Source organism: Lepisma saccharinum, chromosome 1, assembly GCF_977018435.1.
Source record: "Lepisma saccharinum chromosome 1, izLepSacc3.1, whole genome shotgun sequence".
Lineage (NCBI taxonomy): Eukaryota > Metazoa > Arthropoda > Insecta > Zygentoma > Lepismatidae > Lepisma > Lepisma saccharinum.
In genome coordinates, this window is record NC_139229.1 from 161,971,331 (window position 1) to 161,994,462 (window position 23,132).

Sequence of the window (23,132 nt, forward strand, 5' to 3'; positions counted from 1 at the left end):
GAGAAAACATACATAATCTTCATAAATCATACAAAAGTTTTCACTTTGTAGCAAAGGGTACAGAGAGTCAAGGGTACTCATTGTTTTGCTAAAGCACAGTCATCCTACATAGTGATAATTAATGTATATATTAATAAATAAATATTATAATATAATACATGTCGTGTGTGTTCAGCACCAGACTCGTGACACAAACAAAATATAAATCTCAGTATGTTTCACAGGACCTCCATTTTTTTCCACTGTAATATAACTTACCATACTTGGTGGATGAACCTGATAGCAAGATTTCCTTCCCCTCAATTTCCCTCCCCTCAATGTAAATTTCTGCATTTTTACAAATACAATTTCTGAGTATTGTTTTAATAGGTGAAGTTAAGACAGTAAAAATAACAACATTGCATCCAGAAGAAAATGTGGCATGATGAAGATGATGAAGCCACAGATGTTGCTACAATGTCTGCCAGAGAAGGTACGTGATACGTTTTTTTCTTCTTCTTTAGAAGTGTGACTTTCATGTCTATTTTATTCGTCAGTGGTTCTTTTAATATTTTTCCTCTTAGAAAAGAAGATTATAATATAGTTAATGCATTGTTTTTAAAAGCTGTTATTAAAACTAAACTATCCAGCAACTATACAATTTTTACATGGTTTGATTTCGATTTACGTCTGTTAATTCATACTGCAGAGTTTTCGCAATTACTTAAGATTTTGTTCAATATATGCTTTCATGATTAGGTTAGGCAGGTCAGGTTTGGTTCTCTTAGCATGGGAATAAAGTCCCTAAATGCATTCTACTAAGGATCCGATTTACTTCTACATTATTTCCCACTAGTCTACGATACTTACTATCGATTGTCAATGGAGAATACCTTGTCCATGGGAAGCGCGCATGCTTGCGTAAGGCACCTTTTCAAGTTGTTTTTTGTTCAAATATAAATAACTTTTTTTTAATCCAAACAGTGCTCATTACTTTAACCCATTATGTACCAGCGTCCTATAAATAGGACAGTTGATTTCTTAATTTTTATTAAATGTAAAACTAAGTTTATGAACAAGCAATTGTTTTATTATTCAATAGAGCATATTAATATCTATGTTATAAATAAAGATAACAATTTGGGTTGAGAACAGCATAAGTAAAAGTACAGTTAATTAAAGCAATATTTAGTACTATGTCATGCTATCAGTTTCATTCATCTAGTTTGCAAACAATATGCAGTGGGCGTGTAAAAATGCTATATATAACTTTGAAAGGGTCTCCATACGATTTATATGAAGAATTTCTCAAACCCACAAGGTTTTTGTCTTTGTGGAATGGTAATGAAGTTTGCTGTCCTATTTATAGGATGCTGGAACTTAAAGGTATCAATGTTGCAACAGAAGACAAACGAGTAGCTGCGTATGCAAAGCCATTGTGATTTTTGCGTGTCAGGAGGTAACAGCTTGCTTGTTGCAGTGTCCGTTATCCATCATCTTACCTATGTCGACATGTTTAGGAAGGGGCTTACAGCAAGTGAAATAAAGGATATTCTCCTAGATCCAGCCGTAGCTGACAACTCTGCAGAACTGAGTGTGGTGATTCTGCCTCCCGATAATGACATCATCAGCGATGAAGATATTTTTTAAGATGATCAAATAAATGATGTGGAGGTTGCAGATGTTCCTGGTGAGTTACTTTTGCAAATTGTACCACATGAAGAAAACACGGAGTCTTCATCTTTGAATGTGGAAGAACCTGAAGAAATCCCTACACCTGGTTCAGCAAAAGTAGAAAGTTACGAGGGGGAGTGAAGAAGAGGCAGCAACAACATGTGCTGTAAATTGGAGGAAATGTGACCCAGTGTACACCAACTTCCAAGTTGAAGGTCTTTGTGCAGAATCACAGGCAGCCAATATGGAAACTACATTGGCAGGCAAATCTCCGCTTCAAGTTTTTGAAATGTTTTTCGATTGCGATGTTTTGAATTTGATTACTGCACAGTCTGTGAAGTATGCAACAAAAATAAAATAAAAAGAATTGAAGTTTTCTCTATCAGTTGATGAGTTAAAGCGATTCTTAGGAATTCCTTTACTATCAGGCTATTACAAGGTGCCCAGTGAGAAGCACTTTTGGAGTGAAGATGATGATTTATGTGTAGATATTGTGAGAAAGGCCATGCCAAGAAATAAATATCTCAAAATTAGGAGTTTGAGACAGAATCCTTTAAGGATTCAAAAGTATTGAGTAAAGATGCAAGGGGAACATTTGACTACTATTTTGATGTGGAAGGAGAGATACTATTTGTCAAGTGGAACGATAATAAATGTGTTGCTATCGGTACCAACTTTGATACTATTGAGCCATTGTGTCAAACATCACGATGGAGCAGAACAGCTAGAGCTAAAATTTCCATCCTTCAGCCACATATTGTAAACACATATAATAAATACATGGGTGGCGTTGACCACCACGACTGACTCGTAAGCAAATACAATGCTTCTGTTCGAGGTAAAAAATGGTATTGGTGTCTGTTTACAAGAATGCTTGACATGGCAGTTGTAAATACGTGGATTGTGTACAGAAAGGTATCACAATCAGGAATGGACTTGCTGGAATACAGAAGATCAATTGCAGTGGCATATTTGAAGGCAGGACAAAGACGTCCATCTGCATTTGGAAAACCCACCAAAACATCATCGCAATCCACATTTCAAGTTGTGAGGTATGATGGCATTGGACATTATGTTGTGCGAAGAGATAAACAAAGAAGGTGGCAAGGACTGAACTGCAAATCTAAACCCTTAACATTTTGTGAGAAATGTCAGGTAACATTGTGCAAAGATTGTTTCACACTTTACCACACAAAATAAGCAACCAGAGTTCCATATATGTGTTGTTTCCTTTTCTTATTATTTGAAAATGTATGTGTATCGTGTGTATCAAATGTAAAAATCAATAAACAGAGAAGTAGTAATACAACTTTTAACCAAGCTATGAAACTTCTTATATCATCTTAGGTTCTGTCAGAAAGGTGCATATGTTGAGTATGATACCCTTTTGTTCCAGCGTCCTATTTTTAGGACAGTTATTTATATGAAACTGGCAACAGGTAAAATTTTTATTGCTGCGTGGATCACTTTAAAACAACCCCCTTATCATATCCAATCAGAATTTCAGTCAATAAAATCAAAAGAAAAAGTGTGGTACTTAAAGGGGTAAGGAAGGTTCATATTTCGTGTGACAATGATTTCTAAAATTCTATGATAAATTAGTCTTTCTGCTAGGAGAATTTGAAAAAATCATAAAACAATCTGAACAAATTTAGACCAACAGGTATTTAAAGTTTGTAGCCATTGTTCAGACTTATTCAAATTTAACCACCATGCCCACCTTACTAATTTTTTCACCAGTCTTATTTGTATTGATGTATTTTCTTATATGTGCACTGTTCATATTTTGTTTCCATTATTTGTAGATGAATGCAGGAGCAATATGCAACAAGTGAAGGATAAAGAAAACACAGAAACAGTAATTGGAATACCAGAAGAAAGAAATATGGAAGGTTCGCTCTTGTTATATTCAAAGATAAACAATAACGATGGTTGTAAATTAAATTTACTTGTACACTGGAATTTATATAATAGACAATATTTACAACATATTTGTCAGTTAATTTATAGAATTAACTCACATTATGCTGAAAGTATCGTGTTTACCATTTCATTAAGATTCAGTCACTCAGAAAATTGAATAGGATAAGTTCAGTACTTCACTTAATAAAGCATCAGTAAAATTTTAATGTCTCTAACTGTAAAGTCTGATATGAAAAATTATGTAATTGGTAACACAATTTACAATTTTGTTAGAAATTTCTTTGACACACTGGATACAATGAAGATTTTAATATGTAATTTGTTCAATTTTAACAAACAGCCTTGGTTCAAATAACACCAACAAGCAAGAAATGGAAAGAATCAAAGTCAAACCTGCTAGTAATGTTAAGCCATGCACCTCGAAAAAGGGTTCAAATACATTTTGCTACACAGTTATTGAACCCAATCTAATCAAAAATGGAAAAAAATTATCATTCATGTGCTTAAATTAATCTTAATATTTCTTACAGACACACCAAAATCTGTCAAACAACCCAAAAAAAGAGGTCGAAAGAAAAAAGGAGAAAATGGAGTTTTTCACCCAGAACCTGTATTAACTGCAGGAAACCTACACTGTGATGGCTGTAATAGGACTTTCAGCAATACATCTGTAAGTACATTAAATTTGTTATTCAATAAAAATGGATGGAAGTAACAACTTTAAGGGGATGCGGAACAGTTTCCACCAGGCTCCCCCTCCAATTCAGTGTTGCCAACTAAGCTCTATTGGAGCCAGATCTGGCCCTTTCGTGCACTTATTTGGCTGTGAACTCAGGTGCCCGCTCTCATGCCCCAATATGTTGCCATCACTGGCTCTGGCTCACATAGACCAGCTTTAGCCATGAGTATATTAAATTTTACACGTAACATGATATTGTTATATCGGCTGCAACACCCCAGCCCCTCTTACCTCCCCAGATATTTTTTTTTTTATAGTGCCGTGAAGATGACATAATATTGTTCCCGATGGTGCAGTGGTAGCATCGTCACCGTGTAATCAAGGGGTTCCGGGTTCGATACCCGGTGGAGGCACATAGTGGTTCGGATCCCACTTTAAACTGTAGGTCCAGTCCCGATTAACCTTACTGTGCATAAAGTGGACTTAAAACAACAATCAGTCCGACATAATATTGTTATCCGGGAATCCTTTATTTTCGATTTCATATGACCATCGGTGGATTATTGAGATGGCTGATGCCACCAGAAAACTAGGAATAAATTGTCATTACTTTAATGTTAACGGTAATAACAGCACCCCCACCAATTTGACATTTAAAATTACCCTACTGGGTACTTTATCCAGCCTTCATAAATCTAGCTCCTTGAAAGTCAGTTTTAACTGCATTTAACCTGAAATTTAGCTCTGCGCATCAGGTTTGGTAACACTGCTAGGATGGCCGTAGGAGGCAAGGAAAAATGCATTGTGCTTATGGAAGTATTATTTGATTTGTTCTCTTGGTAATATCAAACTTCTGATGGCATAGAAAAAGGTATCATCTTGAACACAAGAGACTGATGATGATTTTGACCAGGGGAAAATTCGAAACTTCCGTTTGATTAGCTGCAACTTGAGGTTGAAGTTATTGAGTTTTATTTCTCGGAATACACGGGGTTCTGAAAATACTCACTCATCATATTTTTCAAGTATCGTGTCTAGCTTAATAATCAACATAAAGAAAATGCTTCCACTTGCAACTTGAAATCCATACTCTTGCATAGGTCAATTTTTTTTTTTTTTTTAGTAGCAGTACCCATTTCGATGATATTGAAATAAATGCACACTGTAACTCCTCACATTAATGAATTGTTTACATTTATATAACAAAATTATTTGATATTGGCTAAAATGTTGTTTGGCATTTTATGTAAGTACATATTGATACTTTTTAATACAGGAATATATCAAGGTAAAGGTACACTTCTGTTCACAAAAAGTGGCACACTCGCTTGAGTTGAAGTCCAGCTTCTTGGCTGGAAGTACAGCCAAAGTAAGTGTTCGGAAAGCAGCAGTGTTGCTTACTATCAATCAATTTAACCATATGCAGGGAATTTTGTGCCTCTCAGACTCAAAGAAAAGGCCTAACGGAAAGATTGCAGCATAAATATTAATTAACTGGAATTTTGTGAAAAAAATATTTTGGAGCTGCCTTTAACCGACATGGCCACAAGCCAAGGTGAAGAAACCAAGCTATTCGAGTAATTTAGCCATAAGATTGCATCTTTTCCTGTACAGCTCGAAATGTTGATATCACTTCTCGCTAATTACATTAATTTGAAAGCAATACGCTTCATCAGATAGTGCTCATATGCTGTACACATTGCTGACAAAATACAAGTGAAGCCTGTGCATGAAAATTAATGAAGACTTTGGGAAATCGTGCTTTTGTGGAAGGTTAGTGTTTGCAAGCCTAAATGATAACTGTTCTCTAGTTTCCATCAATATAGTGATTCTGCTATGTGATGACGAATCTCATTAACCAATGGCACATAATTTTTTTTATTTTAAACTATTTATTTCAAAATGAAGAGTCATTATTCTGGAATCTACGGAGACATTCATTCATTCGGTAAGAATTTTACGAGAGTCACAATTCTATTTTTGTGCTCCATTACGAAACCAAGGTGCACGTGTAAAACAAGTAAAGCCCGACAATTTTTATTTTACAAAAATTCCATTTAAAGTTTAATGAGAGGACAACCATTGACTTATTTTTAATAGCCTGGATGACTGATGTGGGGGTTACCTCCTCTCATGTGCCCCCCCTGGCTGTGACATAAATAAACTCTTCTTCCTTTAGGATTTGTATTATTTTACCATTGCATATTCAGTGCCAACTTTGCGAGTCTGTTTGCCAAAGTGTATGGGGAAAGGAGACTCAAAAAGGACACCCATGCTCAGGTCAAATTCGAACCTGGGCCTTTCACATTCTAACGAATTGTGATAACTACTTCGTCACGAACGTCAAAAATGAGTTTCTTTTTAAAATAAATTTCAGGAATATTTCACATTTACATTACTTTGATTGTAAACGTGGAAAATCCAGTTAATTAATATTTCTTTGAGTCTGAGAGAGACAAAATTCCCAGCATATGGTTAAATTGATTGATAGTAAGCAACACTACTGCTTTCCGAACACTTACTTCGGCTGTACTTTCGGCCACGAAGCTGGACTTCTACTCAAACGAGTGTGCCACTTTTTGTGAACAGAAGTGTACCACTGCGCATGGGCACACATGCCATGAAGGCATATGCATGATGTGGAGGTAGAGCTTAACGTATTCTCGATCTCGGCTATAGTTGGGATGATGTGATCAGGTTCTAGTGTTATTTCATCCCAAATATAAACCTAAATGTTGTAATGTCTGCTTGTGCTAATTCTTTGTAGTTTACCTTGAGAGACGTTGAGCACGGTTGACACTCGGCAAATTTTAATTGTTTTTCTATTTACAGGGCTTTAAAAGGCACTTAAAATTTTGTGTGGAAGCAGAAGAACCAGCAGTTGTTGTACATATAAAGAAAACTCGCATTAGTGACCCTGGAGAAGCAGAAATGATCATTCCAGATGTCCTTGATCCAGAGCATGCAGATGAAACACTGAGAGACAAAATGAAAGGTATGTTGTAAAAAAGGCAGTATGAAACTGATAATAGTAATTCATAGGTGTGCGCATGTGGTGGGGGCAAGGAGGGGAAATCTTGGATGAATGCAGATTTTTCCTACGGAGGGACAAACAAGGTATTTAACCATGGAGCATATTACCAAAAAAGCACCTCTTGAATTTGATATTATCGCATTCCTACATCCCCATTATAATAATTAATGTAAATTATTATGACTGAAATCAAATTATACGTGTGATATTTTTAGGTTGATATTAATTTGTTTTCAAAGGGGGAGATGTGCCCATCCTTACCCCCCTCCGAGACATCCATGCTCCTATATTATTATTAGAGCCCGGAAGTTCAGGCATTTATTTATGTTAAAATAGGCAGGCAAAAAGGCATTTATAATGTGGAAAATAGGCACTAAAAATGAAAAAAGGCAAAATAAACCGAAAAAAGGCACATTTGGAAGTCGCTTACTTTTATCCATAATTTCTGGCAACATGTTAAAATCTACATTGGGAAGAGCATTTCGATTTTCTCCGTCTTGATTGCACATAACTACAAGGTGTTTTTTTAATTACTCAACATTCATTGATAGTAGTCTGTCAAGAGAGAATGTTTTTCATAATAGAAAATGATATTTCTACTTCGACAGAAGTTATTGGAGCATACATAAAACAAGCTAATGTAGCTGGATGCATTTCGGTAACAGCATTTTCACCTTTTAGAATATCACAAATTGTTTTCAATTGTTTCAAGTTCTCATTTGCACTCACTACCCGCTTGCACTTTTACGCAACAGCTGACCCCTTTTCTCCTGGCATTCCATCATCTGCTGCATAGATTCCTCGTACATTTTCATGGATGCTACAAGGTGCTTTTTTTAAGTTCTGTAATTGTAATTGTCTCTGGGAATGCACCATAATGTGCAAAAATAAACTTGAATAGCACAGGAGTTTTTTCACTTCACGAATTGAAACCGCTTCATTTTCTGGAAGAGCATCTATCACCTCACTGATTTTTTCAAGGTTGTTAGCATAATATATAGCTGCTGATATCCAGGTTCCCCATCTGGTCAAGACTGGTTGCGGAGGTAAACTAAGCTCAGATGCAACTTCCTTAAATTTTCTGGTTCGAGAGGGAGATTTCAGAAATATCTTCTTTGTGTTCGAAATCAATCTGTCCACTTCAGCAGTCAATCATGCACAAGGAAATGTTAACCGAAAGGCAATATCCTAACTGAGCATGAAATATATTTTTCTCACACTTTTCTCCTTCAGCAATGTTGAGACATGCATGAGTTCAATATTACTTAAATAAGGTGAAATATTTTACATAATAAACGAAAGAAAAATAAATGCCAACAACGTTTTTTGGGAGAAAAATAATTTATATACAAATTTTTTTTAAAAAATATGGTCAAATTTAATTGAAAAAGGCAAAAAAAAGGCATTATAATTAAAAATAGGCAGTGGGGTCCCAAATAGGCAAAATAGGCAAAATGAAAAGGCTTCTAAAACATTCGAAACAACATGAGAAACGTATATCCGGAAAATTTTTATCAATATATGCAGTAGATAAAAAGAGGCATTTTGCCAAACTTCCGGGCTCTAATTATTATATTTTCACCCAGAAATTTAGGGTAGAGGAATCTTATCGCTGTTATTAAACAATATTATATTCTTAAAGAAAATGAACTACACTAGAGTCTCGTTTATCGGACATTCCATATTCTCCGACATACCACCGGGAAAAAAATCATCAATCGGCAACAAGAACTGTAAGTTCATTTTTCCAGTTAATTTTTTCTGTATTGTTGTGAAACATGATTACTGTGTTAGGTTTGTAATGTTTAAAATTATAACATTAGTTTGACGTTTAATAGGCTTTTTCTTAACACCTCCCTATTATGTGACATTTTCGCTTATCTAATGTTCTGCCAGCCCATTTATGTCGGATAAGCAAGAGACTACTGTATTTTCAAGCTGATGAAAGTTCAAAGCAACTATGGGGAAAGGGAGTGTAGTGGTGCAACCACAGGAGGACAGGGGGCATTGTCCCCCAAAATTGAATGGAAATCAATTTTAGGGGGGGCAAACATGGTAGTAAAGAAAAGCAAGACTAGCAGAATATAAGAGTAGCGGGACAATAGGATACTCAAGATGGAATTAGTTTTCATGTCTTTCGTGCATTATTTCTTCCAGATGGCCAAGAGCACCTGCAGGGGGTCACAAAGCTCCAATTCCCCCCCGATTTAAAATTTTATACAAATAAAAATATATTTCGTAAAATTTTCTTGCAGTGTTGTCAAGTTCAGAGCTGTAGCTAGGGGTTGGCGGGATTTGGCCCTGAATGCCGAAGATCTGAATGAAAAAAATTGTAAAAGAGAATGCCATGGCATTCCATGAAAATTTTTGCGCCATATTAAATCAATATTGTTTTCATTTTGGAAGAAGTGGCGGAGAATGAGCTGTTGTAGGAGAAAGGAGGGGGTCACTTTTTTCCTTACTCTACGGTTTTTGTTCGTTTTGAAGAACTTATTTAGAAGTGGTTGCTTCATTTTAGACACCAAAGGAAAGGAGGAGGGATCCTACCTCACCCAGAATCAGCCCATGTGCGCACACGAACAAGAAAAACCATAGCTATGTGAATCAGCTTACAGTTGCCATGAATAACTGTAATTTGGGATGAGTTTATACCACTTTGAACTACTACTAATGCTAATGAAACTTCAACAATGTAATCATTTCAATTTGGTAGAGTACTTCAAAATATTGTGTGTGTTATAATTATTGCTGTATCCTATCAGTTTATCAATAATTTGATCAATCATCAATTTGCCACAAAAATATTGATGTAATCATTTGTGAGTAATCATAACCTTGAACAATCTCTTGCTTTTCCAAATGTCAGATGATGTAGATTTTAAAGTGGTATTAGTCAGTATTGTTAATGAAATCAGAGTTTATGTTTTCTGATTGCCTGTTTTTACAAATTGCTCTTTTTTTTCTCCAGGAGTTGTCCTTAACAAAGTAAATGAGCTTATTGATGAAACATCAGCCACTGCACCTGGAAAATGTCACTGTTGTGGAGAGGATTTGGAAACAGCACATCTGGTACATAAAATTATTTTTCAAACAGTTTTGAAAACAGTTGTAGTAATCACTTTTACTGTATGTCTGTTTATCAATAAAATATCCAAACTACTGCAGTTGTGCATCCTGCACCGTAGCTGTGCAGTCTAAGGTGTCATGCTTTGGGCTCCGGCTACGGCACATGTGCAGGTTCGTGTCTCCTGGGGGAAGTGTAACAGCTTTTCTCCCGAGATTTTAGCCTGCATATGGAACTGGTGGCCGGCCAGCCACCATCGTAAGGAAACTGGGAGCTACAAATGAGTAGCGTAATCCTGTCACGGAAACATACAACAATGACTGGGGGTTTGTCGTGCTGACCACACATCACCCTGTAACTGGTTGGATGTAACCTCAGCAAATGGGAGTGAGGCTAGCAGTTTGTAGGTAGTCCCTGGCCCTCACAGGCTGTTGCACTACGGGTTATTACTTCAGTTGTGCAGCAAATTCTGCTAGCGCTTTACTGAACACTTGTTGATGTAACATAATAGTTAATATGGTTTTGAATTAAATTGGTGATCAGAAAGTTGTTGAAAAACCTGAAATGATCTTGTTTTCATACATTAACATTATTATTCTGTTTATGTTTTTAACATTTTAATGTTTTTTTCAAGATGAGAATATATGATGTTAGATAAAGATGTGTACCTGTGTTGCTTATTTGACTTTGAATTTTAATCTCAAAGTATAAATCCCTTCATGGTTTGAGGATTCTAGGACACAGATTGTATAAACAAGCAAGTCAAAACAGGCAGAAGTTTTTTCATGAATTTTTCAGTTGTATTTTCTGTTCAACATCAGGAATCAATGTATGTATATTTCTTTGATTTCTTTCTTATTTATGTTCTTTGTTTATTTTTCATTACTTTGTTGCAAAAACCTTTTTGTTGCTAAAATTAGTGCTTTTTTTAATTTGAAGGAATTTGGTTAATTTTTGTTGCTTAGGGTGGAGACTTCGAATGTATTGATTGCAATAGAACCTTCAAATTGAAATCCAGTTTAGACAGACACAGGAGAGTCATTCACCTTGAAGGGGACACATACTCTTGTCCAGAGTGTGAGGCTCGCTGCCCTGACAAAGGAACGCTTGCTCGCCACCTTTATACTCACACAGGTATTTCTTTATTTGATGCCAGATGTTTATGAGAGGAACAGCATCAATGTCTTGCAATATTATATAGCATGCCATTGCTAATATTGTCACAAGTTGAATTAATCACTTGAAAACTAATAATTTCTGAAGTTGAAGACATTTTAAGTTTTCCATAGATAAGAGCAATATTTGCATGAATATTTACATTAGCCTATAATCCAAATACATGTCCGTATAACCACTGTCGGATTATCTTTTTTCTTTTAACCTTACTTTTAAAGCTGAAAGATTGAATTTTTTGATCTGAGAAGTTCATGATGGTAAGTTTTAAAAGAAAAGTTTGAGTATATGAAATTGTCAGTATTTGATGAAAGGAAAACCTAGTAAGATTCATGTGATGACTAATAGAAATGCGTATGAAGAAAAATTATGTGTATTCTTAGATGAAATTGGCATGCAATCACAGAGATCTGTGCAAGAGGAATTTTGGATGATGTGGAACCTCACAAAAGAATTTTGAAATTCTCAAAAGAAATTGAAGGGAAAAATTTTGACTTGATTCCATTAGGAGTGACTATGCAGATGATAATGCTATAAAATATGTAGATAAATGGAAGGCAGTAGAAAATATGTGTGTAATTAAATGCTTAAGAAGAGAGAGGTAATTGGCAAAGTTCAAAAATTCAAGTTTAAGGAACGCAGTTTGCTGGTACTGGGTGTTAATTAGAATTTCATCACTATTTTTTCTCTTCAGGTTTGAAACCGTACTCCTGCACAAGGTGCAAGAAACTATTCAGCCGAAAATATCATTTGGAGAGGCACGTTATGCAAACAGGTTGTGACGGAAGTCCAAAACCAGCATTTCCCTGTCAGGTATGTAATTCCATGCTGACATCTGTACCAAAAGTTCAATGACAGCAATGAATTACTATCCGTGACAAAAATATTGAGCCCTCTGTTTACGTGTTTGTAAAATTGTACTCCGTGGGAGGAAAAATGTCAAATATACCTCATTGGAAAACTACAAGTGTCTACTTTTAGGAAAAAGCAAGACAAATTGATTTTAGATCTGTCTGTTCTCTATTCAAACAAAAATGTTTGTAAAAGTGTAGTTTTTTCATGTGTGTTTTATGTAAGTCGAATTCAATCATGTGTAGCTTCTTCAAAACCAGTCGTAAAAATATGAAATTTCTTGTGATTGAAGCTTGTTTATGTGTAAATATCTCGACCATATATAATGTTGCTATCATTTGTGGAACAGCCAACATTAATGTTTAATAACAGTGTTTCAATCTCGGTAATGGCCAGCCCAATGGCGATGCAAAGCATATCTAAATAATGAGCGTGGAATAAAAATCAAATTTTTATGGCTTATCTTTTCATATTCTGCAAATTGAAAACTAGACAGAATTGTTTCTCTTGGCAACCGGCTCGAGCGTTTTTCGTCTCATTGCTACGACGAAGTGCGCTTTGTTGCCACACGCCGCTGGCAACCCTTTAAACTTTGCTTTCAGCCAGCAGCTTTGACATGGAAAAGAAGCCAAAAGTTTTGGATACAAAGCGAATTGTTGTGCACAGAGAAGCATTGTTCAGATGCTGTAATTGACGAATGCAGATTTTCTTTTATAACTCTTGTGTTCCTACCATATAGTCTGAACTGGCACACATACATAAGATCCCTTACATGCACTTTCTTGCTGTTTTCCTTTGTCATGAAGTTGCTGTTGCTGTACATTGCAGGCACGTTATTTTTTTATAAAGAGAAGCCAGAAATCACAGGTTCAAATATTTGGTAAGATATTTCATTGCCTTCATCAAATCAAGCTCATCGTTGCACTTACTCTTTTTAAATGAGCAACATAAAATTATACGGAGAAAATGACGTTCGTATAAAGATTGGATAAAAGCTAGAAAATATAACAATAACTAAAGTATACAAAGAAAATGTATTTCATTCATAATATGATAAATCGTTTATTCATTATTTTACATTGCCACAATGTTTTGGATCGAAACAACGGAACGCACTTAGAGTATTCCCGCAGCGTCACCTGCACCCCGCGGAGTCTGAGATTGGGCACATCTTGCCATATGTCATCCACACGTTTAGCATATTAAGAGTGGTCAATAATAATTTATATCTGTGGACATACTTGAGATACACATGTTAAACTTCTGGATTTGGATCAAATGTGTCATATAAACTGCTTTTTACAATTTAATTGAATTTGCGATTACGCATTTCAAGATTGTATGTTTGCCTAAAATTTCAATTTTTGAAGCATCTAGTGAAGATCTGCATTTGACTTCTTCCACAGAGATTCAAAAACAATCCGTCCTCATGCACAAAAAATCTCAATATTTTATCAATTGTGGATTATGAACTGTATGATGTTCAGTTCCCCGTTCTTGCAAACTGGAAGAAAAACTACACTTTGTAGTGAATTTTTCATTATAATACGAAAATACAACGAAGAATAATTTTTAGATGACGCTTATTAAAAACTAGATACAGGAAAACCTCGTTAATACGAAGTTCAAGGGACCAAAAAATGTCAACTTCGTATTAAACGACTTCGAGTTATCCAAACTTTTCAAGATGGCACCTGTTTTCAGGTGTAAATAAAGTAGAGTATAAATTACCCCTACAAAGGATGTTTTATACTTGGTGGTAGCTCAGAAAATAAGCTTTATATGTACTATATAATAATATTGTACATTTTAAAGAAAGTGTAAAAATGTTACACAAAATGAGAACACGGAGCTTAACGCGGACACAAAGATTCCAAGGAGACGGTTAACACCATTTATCCTGCCTAGTTATACAACCGGTTATGCACGGAATCCATGTTGTGGCAAAAAGTCTTTTAAGAAACGGTATTTTCTTTTAATTGTGCAAAGTCGTTGCTCTTCCATGAAATTCTTACAATTTTAGTTCATAAGAAACCCGTTTGCAGGGAGACCTAGGGAAAGGAAAACAATCTCGTTTACTGCAAGAAGTGAAACTCGGAAGAATCTTGACTGTAGTCACTGGCGCAAGCAAGAGACGGGAGATAATCGGATAGAATGAATATTGGATTTTATGTGCGTTCACTAGAACATTGTCCGTTACAGGATTAACTGGTAAGAGAAGATTCTGTTGGGAGAGAACACAACCTTTCCCTGGCAAGAAACAAAAAAATCGGGGCTGTAAATTTCGTTCTGGTTCGGCTGTTAAAAAGACATCGTAAAAAAGTCACGTATTCTTTGCTTCAGTTAACTTCATAATCGCCCCCTCCCCCTTTTCAGGGATCAGTTCAAACTCTTCCTCAACTTGCATTGTAATCCACTCTGAAAAAGTAAACACACAACTTGCGATCTGTTTGCACGGAATGTGTATCCTAGGACATGTGCCGCACTCGATAATCACTCTGGTATGGATCCCACTTTAAACTGTATATTTAATCCCGCTTAGCTCATCAGCATAAAATAAACTAAAAACAAGCTTTACGAAACTTGCATATTTTCAGATTAATCGACAATTTATTGTAGGTTTCAAGAGTATTCTGGAGGTCAAACACTCGCTCCGTGAAAACTTTTCCTCTCGTATTCCTACATTGAGCATTGCGGGTTTTTTTTTGTTTTTTTAACAGCAGCACGCTAATGGTTCTGAAGAAAAGCGGGGATTATATGGCTTTGCGAGATTCAAAACAATGACACTTAGCTTATTCCTTCGCACTGGATGAGTCATTGCAGTTACCGGCAAGCGAGAGCTTTCCAGATGCTAGACTAAACACTGGCGCCAGTTGCAGCGTAAACACAATGAGACCGGCTGGAAGTTAGAGCAGCAGGTGGCAGAAGGGAAATCATGGGCATTTTAAAGATAACGCAGTTGTCGAAGATCGAACTTTTATCAGCAGTGTGAAAAAAAAAAAAAAAAATGATCCTTGTATTACCTTTTACCATGCAACAGACAATAATACGGGAAATATTTCCTATCCAGACAGCTGCATTCAAACAAGAAAGAGGGACCTGAATTCTGCAATTATCGCATTACCATGCACACCAGTGGCGGATAATGAGCTGTTGTAGGAGAAGGAAGGGGGTCACTTTTCTTTTACTTATCATGCGGTTTTTGTTTGTTTTGAAGAAGGCATTCAGAACCGTTTGCTTTTTTTTAGACGCCAAAGGAAAGGAGCCAGTGTGCGCACACGTGCAAGAAAATTGTGGCCGAAACAATTAGCAACGGACACCCCCCCCCCCCCCCCCCCCCGTTTGCTGATAGCAAAAAGGGAGAAGTCACGCAGACAACAAAACTGTTTTGGCAAATTTTATGACCGGCACAATTGGGAAACGTATGAAATGGGAAACTGAAGTTGCAACATACGTAAGATCGACGTCAACTTTTGTGGGAAACCTAGATGACAACGCATTAAGTGGGTTGATGATCTTTAGTTGGCCTATGCGGCTTTGATTATCTGTAACAGTTTCCCTTTTTTTAATGAAGTTCTACAGGGCACAAAGAACATGCTTTTAATGAAAGTGGTTAACGGAAGTTGTCGGTTACCAGGTCAAAAGTTGCTCGCTCACGGGAAATTGCTGTATCTCGAGCTCAGAGCTAGACAGATGGGTGAGACTTCCAGGTGCCACGCTTCTTGTATTTTGGAACATTCATGCAATCTTATCTCGCATTTCTCATCTAGCACTGGTGAATATTTCCAAGGTGGCGCATTCAGCGGGGAAAGAGCTTGACCTCCCATGCACATTGACAAAGAATGTCAATGTCCAGCGGGCATTTCGGGCTACTTCCCTCGAGTTGTCAGCAGCTCTTAGGACAAGAAAACATGTCAAGGTCAAGTTACAATAACGTCCAAGCTCTCTCCACATTCGATCTTCTCTTGTCGACTTACGCAGGTGTCTACTTCGAATTAAGCGAAACCAGTTTTGCGGAAGGGTCTTGTAAACAACTTCGTATTAAAAATTATCCGTATTTCGAATTATCCGTACTGAAATACATTATAAATCCTATCTTATCGGCTGGGGAATGGGAAGACCTTCGGATTAAAGGGTACTTCGTATTAACCAATATCGTATTAACGAGGTTTTCCTGTACTTGAAGCTTTCCAATGAGGTATAATTGACTTTTTTCCACCCACGGAGTACAACTTTACAAGCATGCAAACAGAGGTCTCAATATTTTTGTCACGGATAGTAAATATTTTTATTTACAATTTTTAATCATTGATTGTACATCTGTGTTTACATTATTTATTGACTACTGTTTGAGAGTCGAAATATAATAAATATTTACCAGAAGTGTAATGTATATACCAAAGAGTGCTCACATACATTTTTCTAATTTACCTCATAAAAATTGAGATGTGTTGTTTATTTGAGGTGAGGAGAGCTGTTTGTGTACATAGTAGTGATGAGTCATACAATGTATATTAACAGTGGTTCAAAGTTGAATTTATTTGTATAATTACACAAATGGTCCCATTTCAAAGTATTCTTTGTTCCTTAACATATGGTACATAGTGATGTATTACAGTTAATGGAATTTTTTGTAGGTGTGTGGGAAGATGCTCAGTCGGAAAGATAACCTTCGCGAGCATCTGAGGGCACATGCTGGCCAAGTAAAGAAGAAAAAGAGATTTTCTTGTGAATTTTGTGGGAAAGAATTTTATGGAACTTCTTTGTTACATATCCATGTTCGAACTCATACAGGTATGTATGCTTTGGGGAATATAAGATGTGATAGCAAATTAACACTCTAAAAGGAGGTACGCACTTATCCGCAAAACAGTTTTAATATTTTCTGTGGCCTCTACCACAATCTGGAAGGATTTTTTTTTGTGTATAGTTGTGTGGTACACAGTTATGTGCTTTGTTGTCATCTGCTAGCCTGCAGCATCATCTGCTGCTCCATGGTACCCGCAGCAGTCAAGCAGGAAATAACAGCACACCTAGCTGCATTCCACAAAATTGTACACAAAAATTCATCGCCGTGCAATATCACAAGTTCCCGAGAGGTTGTTGGAAAAGGCCACTGAACTTAGCAATGTTAAATTAGAGAAATTTGGTACATAAAATTAAGCATTATGTTCTATTTTGCTAAGTTACTTCCACTAACTTTTCTAGACGTTACTTATACACCAAGGGTTCACAATTAGAAAAAAAATATCTGAAATATTCGTTGCACTGAAATGTGCACCACAAAAATTGAATCTTAGGCCCGAAAGAATTAAAACTAATGAAAATATATAACTTTCATTTTGCCACTTTTCTAACAAATACATCACATACATCCCCAGGAAGAAGCTAACAAACATCATCATATACCTTATACATTCATTTTGTACCCCTGTAAATTGTCTGTTGCATATTAAAATATGGTATGTTCATTATTAAATATAGAGTGAGGCAAGCCATATATTTTATTGTACTTTTCCGTACTCAAAGATTGTGCAAGATGCACAATTCTCTTAATTTTGTGCAGCCACTCATAGGTGTGCGCAGAGCCTCTGATTAGGGGGCAAAGCCTTGATGAAAGTTCAGTCAGTAAAGAAAAACCTCATTTTTATCTTACTGTTTTAGTTTCATTGCAATGATTGGTGTACTGCAGCAACAGAGAGGCACCTTGACGAATAAATAAATTGCCTCTGAAATGTGCTGCGCTCCTTTTCCTCCAAACAATTATGTTCATGAATTTAAGACAAAACTGTTTAGCAGCAAGAGTCTGAAGTACTTAGTAGTTATAACTTCTCTTTCTCTGGTATTTTACAATGCATTACAGAAAACATGAAAATTGCGAGCGAAGCGAGGAAGAAAATTTTTAGATCCAAATTCTTGCAAACTGAAAACAATATTGATTTAATATGGCACAACAGTTTCATGGACCGCCATGGCATTCTTTTCCAATTTTTTTCATTTCAGCACCCAGGGCCAACTCCCACCATCCCCTAGCTACAGCTTGACAAGACTGTATGAAAAGCAGATATTGCGAGCAAGAAAATTCTACAAAAGTTATTTTTATTTGTACAAAATTTTATATCGAGGATGGCAATTGCCCCTATGTGCCCCCTCCTGCTCTTGGCGGTAGAAATAATGCAAGAGACACGTGAAAACAAATTCCATCTTGAGTATAGTTCTGTCCTGCTACTCTTAGATTCTACTAGTCTTGCTTTCTTTTACCTCAATGTTTGCCCCCTAGAATTGATTTCTGTCAGGTTGGGGAGGGGCAATAAGAGTTTAGTATCATTTATCACCTAAATTTCTAGGTGAAAGTATAATAATGTAGGGACGTAGATGTGTGCAGTGTGCAAGGGATGGCTACACCTCCCCCTTAGAAATCAAATGTCAACCTACAAGTATATATGTCTCGTATAATTTGATTTCAGTCATAGTAATTTACATTAATGCAATAATTTCAAATTCATGTGGTGTTTTTTGAGTGGGGTAACACTACTATCAGGGTAATATGCCCATGGAAATTACCTTGCTTGTCCCTCCGTGGGAAAAATCTACGGATGTTGCCGCCCGTGCACACACCTATGCAAGCACTGCATAATAAAAGTGGACATTGTGATTAAATAACAAATGAATATCAACCATTTCAATATCATGATTGACTCAGATATGAACATATGAATATTTTAGATGAAACCTTTGATAGTTTGCTATAATATGGCTGAAATGGAATCTTCTTATAAATATTCTGAATTACTTTAATTTTTACAGTTTTTAAGTATCTCTTTTGACGGATTCATTCAGAGTATTGACACTGATATCAGTTTGAAAGGGGTATCGGGAGTATTACAGGAATGATAGTTTCTTCTTCCCTTGCAGGTGAACGTCCATATATCTGTGAGTTCTGTAAGAAAGGCTTTCCGTCTAGCGGAGCTGCAAGGAAACACAGAAGAATGCATACGGGGGAAAGACCTTATGAGTGTAAAGAGGTGAGATAATCTGTGGCAAGTGATGCTTGCATAGATTTTCAAAAGTTTTCATGGAATATTTTCATGTTTTGTTGTTCCTTGCATGTTCTATGAAAGGATAAAATGCTCTAAAAATCTGGAGATGATTAAACTTCACTTAAAAATGGGGCTGAGCCCATAGTGATGCTGATGTATCAGTTTTGGAAAGTATCAGTTGGATTTTATTTACTGATACCACATTTTGATCATTTGCGGGGTCTGCTAAAATGCCACTGCAGTTGTACGGAGCATAATTTCCATGGAAGTTACGCAAAATTTGAAATTTCCATTGATTTTATGCTAATATTATGTGAAAAAAATTGTATTTTCTGATTACATAACACTTTGCATAGTAGCAAAGGCAGCAAATTTTTTGTTACTTCGTTTCCACCCTCACTGCAGGTGCTTGACAAGAGTTACAAATTGTATGAAATAGTTCATGTTCATTTATCTTTCTTGTGCGTGAAATGAACGACAGTAGTCTTTTATGGTTGAATAAATATATTGCATTTACATTGCACCATAGAAATTTTGTATTTTTATTTTTTAGCATCACTTCTCTGTCATTTTTATCACCTTGTTTTATCATGTCACCTTCATCTTTGCTCATAACTTGGCAACCTTGCAGGTGCAATGATAACTTCCTTTTTCATCATCTGTCGCATATGTCTGAAGATGCAGCCTACATTCAGAAAATTTTAAAGATTTCTAATGTCTGGTGAGTTTCCTATTTCATTCTCATTTTTTATATTAGTTCTTCTGACCACCCTCCTTTTCATCCAATATAATTTACATAGAGTTACTAAGATCAAGTTTATGTAATATTTTATTTTCCTTGCAGTGCTACCAAAAATTTGCTGCAAAAGAAACGTTGAATAGGCATATGAAAACACATACAGGCATAAAACCTCATGCTTGTCAGTACTGTGGTAAGAGCTTCATTCAGGCTTCCCAACTGAGGGCTCACATATTTCACCATACTGGTAAGTTTGAATTGTTACCCCTTGGTTAAATTAATAAATGTGTTTTTTTTTAACTGTGTTAACTTCAGTTATTACACACATTGAATGCAATGTTGAAATAATTGAGAGAATTATATTTGAAAGTGTCAGTTAAAACATATATTTGAATAACGTATTCTTTTTTTTTGTTCCAAGATTGCAATAACCAAAGTAGCATTCTTTATGGGATATGACACTAAAGTGGATGAAAATGGAAATTTGTTTATTTGTTCTTGTTACACTTTTTTTCTTCAACAGGTGAAAATGGTTTTACATGTGAACACTGTGGTAAGGCCTTCAACCGAAGAGCTCGGTTGCATATGCATGTGAAGTACGTTCATGAAGGAGCAGAGCCATATGAATGTGAGCATTGCACGAAAACATTTATTCGTAAAGAGGATCTTGCCAGACACTCAGTCCTTCACTCAGGCATTAAAGGTAAACATTGAGTTAGTCACAGTTAATTTGCATTATGTGAACTTGTGATGTTAAATAGCTTAGGTGAACAACTTCAGAGTTTCTTTCTGCAGAAGGTTACAAAATTATAATCAACACGTGTTTATGTCTATTAACAATGAAGATGCAATGGGTGTTTTTTAAGTTGTAAAATTGAGTTATGTAGAAACTTCTAAACTATCAGAAGATTTAAATAAGCATAAAGATGAGGCATACCTTTTTCCAGATTTAAACTTCTAAAGAACAGATGGCATAGTGGTGGGAGTAAAGATCCTGCAGACCCAGCAGTCCATGTGTGTGGGAGGGGTCCCCACAAATAGTTGATTCATACCGCAGTAATTAGGAACCTTGATTTGGTATATTTGAATTATAATTTTTCAAATGATGGTGTGAAGTAAAAGTATGATGTTTAAATTTCCATGGAGTAACTAGCAATGATTTCATATTCAGTATACAAAAGCCCTTGCATTAAACTAGTTTTGTTTATGCAAAGAGTAGGTATCAACATGAAAATAATCTGTCAATATCCATGCATAAAGCAGCTCTAGGGCTTACTCAACCTCTACAACAGGCATCTGGGGACAACTGTGGCAGGCAAACCAGACCATGGTGCTGAATCACATCACCTCTAGTATAACTAAGATCAGGAATGTGTGGGGCCTTACCTCCACACTCCCTATGTGACTATGAGTTGGTGCAATCATGGGTGGTAGCTTTACCATTATCTTTGTAATAATTCACTGATACTACTGATCCTGTATTGACTTTATATAAAGTGGAGAACCTGAATGATTCCTTGACGACCATAATTAATTTATGCAACCATGACACAGGTGGATTTTATCGTATAAAAAGAAGCTGCATGTTAGCAATTCATTTTATGAAATCAGAAGGCATACAAATTATACCTTTTGTATTCACAAAAATAACAAAATAGGAGAAAGGTTGCACTCACTGGTAGACTATATGATTGTGATCTTTCAAATTAATGGCAATTTTGCTAATTTACTGATGTAACTTTAGTGGTCTATACCCATGTAATATGGAATAATGTGTACCACATCCTTAACTCAAATATATATACTTCACATACAGATTCTGTGGTTACAAGAGAAAGTATAAATCTTTACCCCCACTGTGTGATATTAAAAAGGGAAAGTGTAGGGCCGACTATTGTATGAAAAGTCCACTCCTCAGTGAGCCTCCTACAGAAACCTGTTAATTTTCCTGCTCATTTCATTCTGTTTCTGATAGGCATATACTGTAATATACATTATATGTGTAAAATAAATTTTCACTACATTGTAAAAGATAAATTTAACTTTTGTTGTTTTTTTAACTTAGGAGATTATTAGACTTTCTACTTTTGTGACTATCATAAATAGTTTTGCAATTCTATCTTACTTGAATCCTGCAATACTTGAACATAATTTTATATTCAGATAGATCTGAATTTATTCAAGTTTTATAGTGTTCAAGTGATAAAATTGTATGGTAGAAGTTAAAAACTATCTCTAAGTAACATGGACATGCCTTTTTTGAGGATAGATTTAAGTCAGTTTTATGCACAGACAAGTTACTCAGTACTACCAATCTAGTTTAAAGAATCTGAATCAAGGAAAGTGCCCCAAAGTAAGTGAAGATATATATTTTAGCAAGAAGGGTAAGATTTAAAATCCGTGAGTGCATGTCATGATTAAATTCACATTTATGAAACTAAGAAATTGAGATAAATGTTTGTGAAATTTTATTTTGTCAGCTGCAAAGTACGAGCTGTAAAGTGTTTGAACCATTCCTCTTTTTATTTTCAGCTCACAGTTGCCCAATTTGTGAAAAGGCATTTGCTATGAAGTCATCTCTCAAAATACATCTTCTAACACATACTAAGGTGAGCTTAACTAATAATAATCTATTATTTAGGATATAAAAGTATAGGGTGTTGAAGTATTATCTAGACAGCTTTTTGCATTTTTTCTTCCATTTCATTGAGGTAGGTATGGTAGGACTTTGATTTTACATATTTCATGACTAAGATGACAAACTTAACGATACAAAATTAACTAATCCTTACTATTCATTACCTATTTAAAATGTCCACAGCTAAGCTATCATATACCACCTACCACACTGTTCTTGCCTGTATATTATGTTTAATATAAGTATTTGAAATTAGGGTGTTTCAATTCGGACACCCTGTATTATACCGGCATTTAGAAAATTGAGGTTTAATATATGTAAATTATACTCTCTGACA

At 35.7% G+C, this 23,132-nt stretch overlaps 1 protein-coding gene across 1 annotated transcript in view; it reads left to right on the forward strand.

Moving 5' to 3' along the window:
- Nucleotides 1-23,132, forward strand: part of LOC146003301 (uncharacterized) — a 33,287-nt gene that overhangs the window by 7,209 nt on the left and 2,946 nt on the right. Inside the window, exons 2-13 of the mRNA XM_083141555.1 lie at nt 370-472; nt 3,459-3,545; nt 4,107-4,246; nt 7,088-7,250; nt 10,258-10,358; nt 11,319-11,487; nt 12,221-12,339; nt 17,016-17,172; nt 19,294-19,403; nt 20,263-20,404; nt 20,681-20,860; nt 22,690-22,766. Of these exons, the coding sequence (XP_082997681.1) occupies nt 415-472; nt 3,459-3,545; nt 4,107-4,246; nt 7,088-7,250; nt 10,258-10,358; nt 11,319-11,487; nt 12,221-12,339; nt 17,016-17,172; nt 19,294-19,403; nt 20,263-20,404; nt 20,681-20,860; nt 22,690-22,766 (1,503 nt within the window). The 5' untranslated portion in view covers nt 370-414. The remainder of the gene's footprint in view (nt 1-369; nt 473-3,458; nt 3,546-4,106; nt 4,247-7,087; nt 7,251-10,257; nt 10,359-11,318; nt 11,488-12,220; nt 12,340-17,015; nt 17,173-19,293; nt 19,404-20,262; nt 20,405-20,680; nt 20,861-22,689; nt 22,767-23,132) is intronic.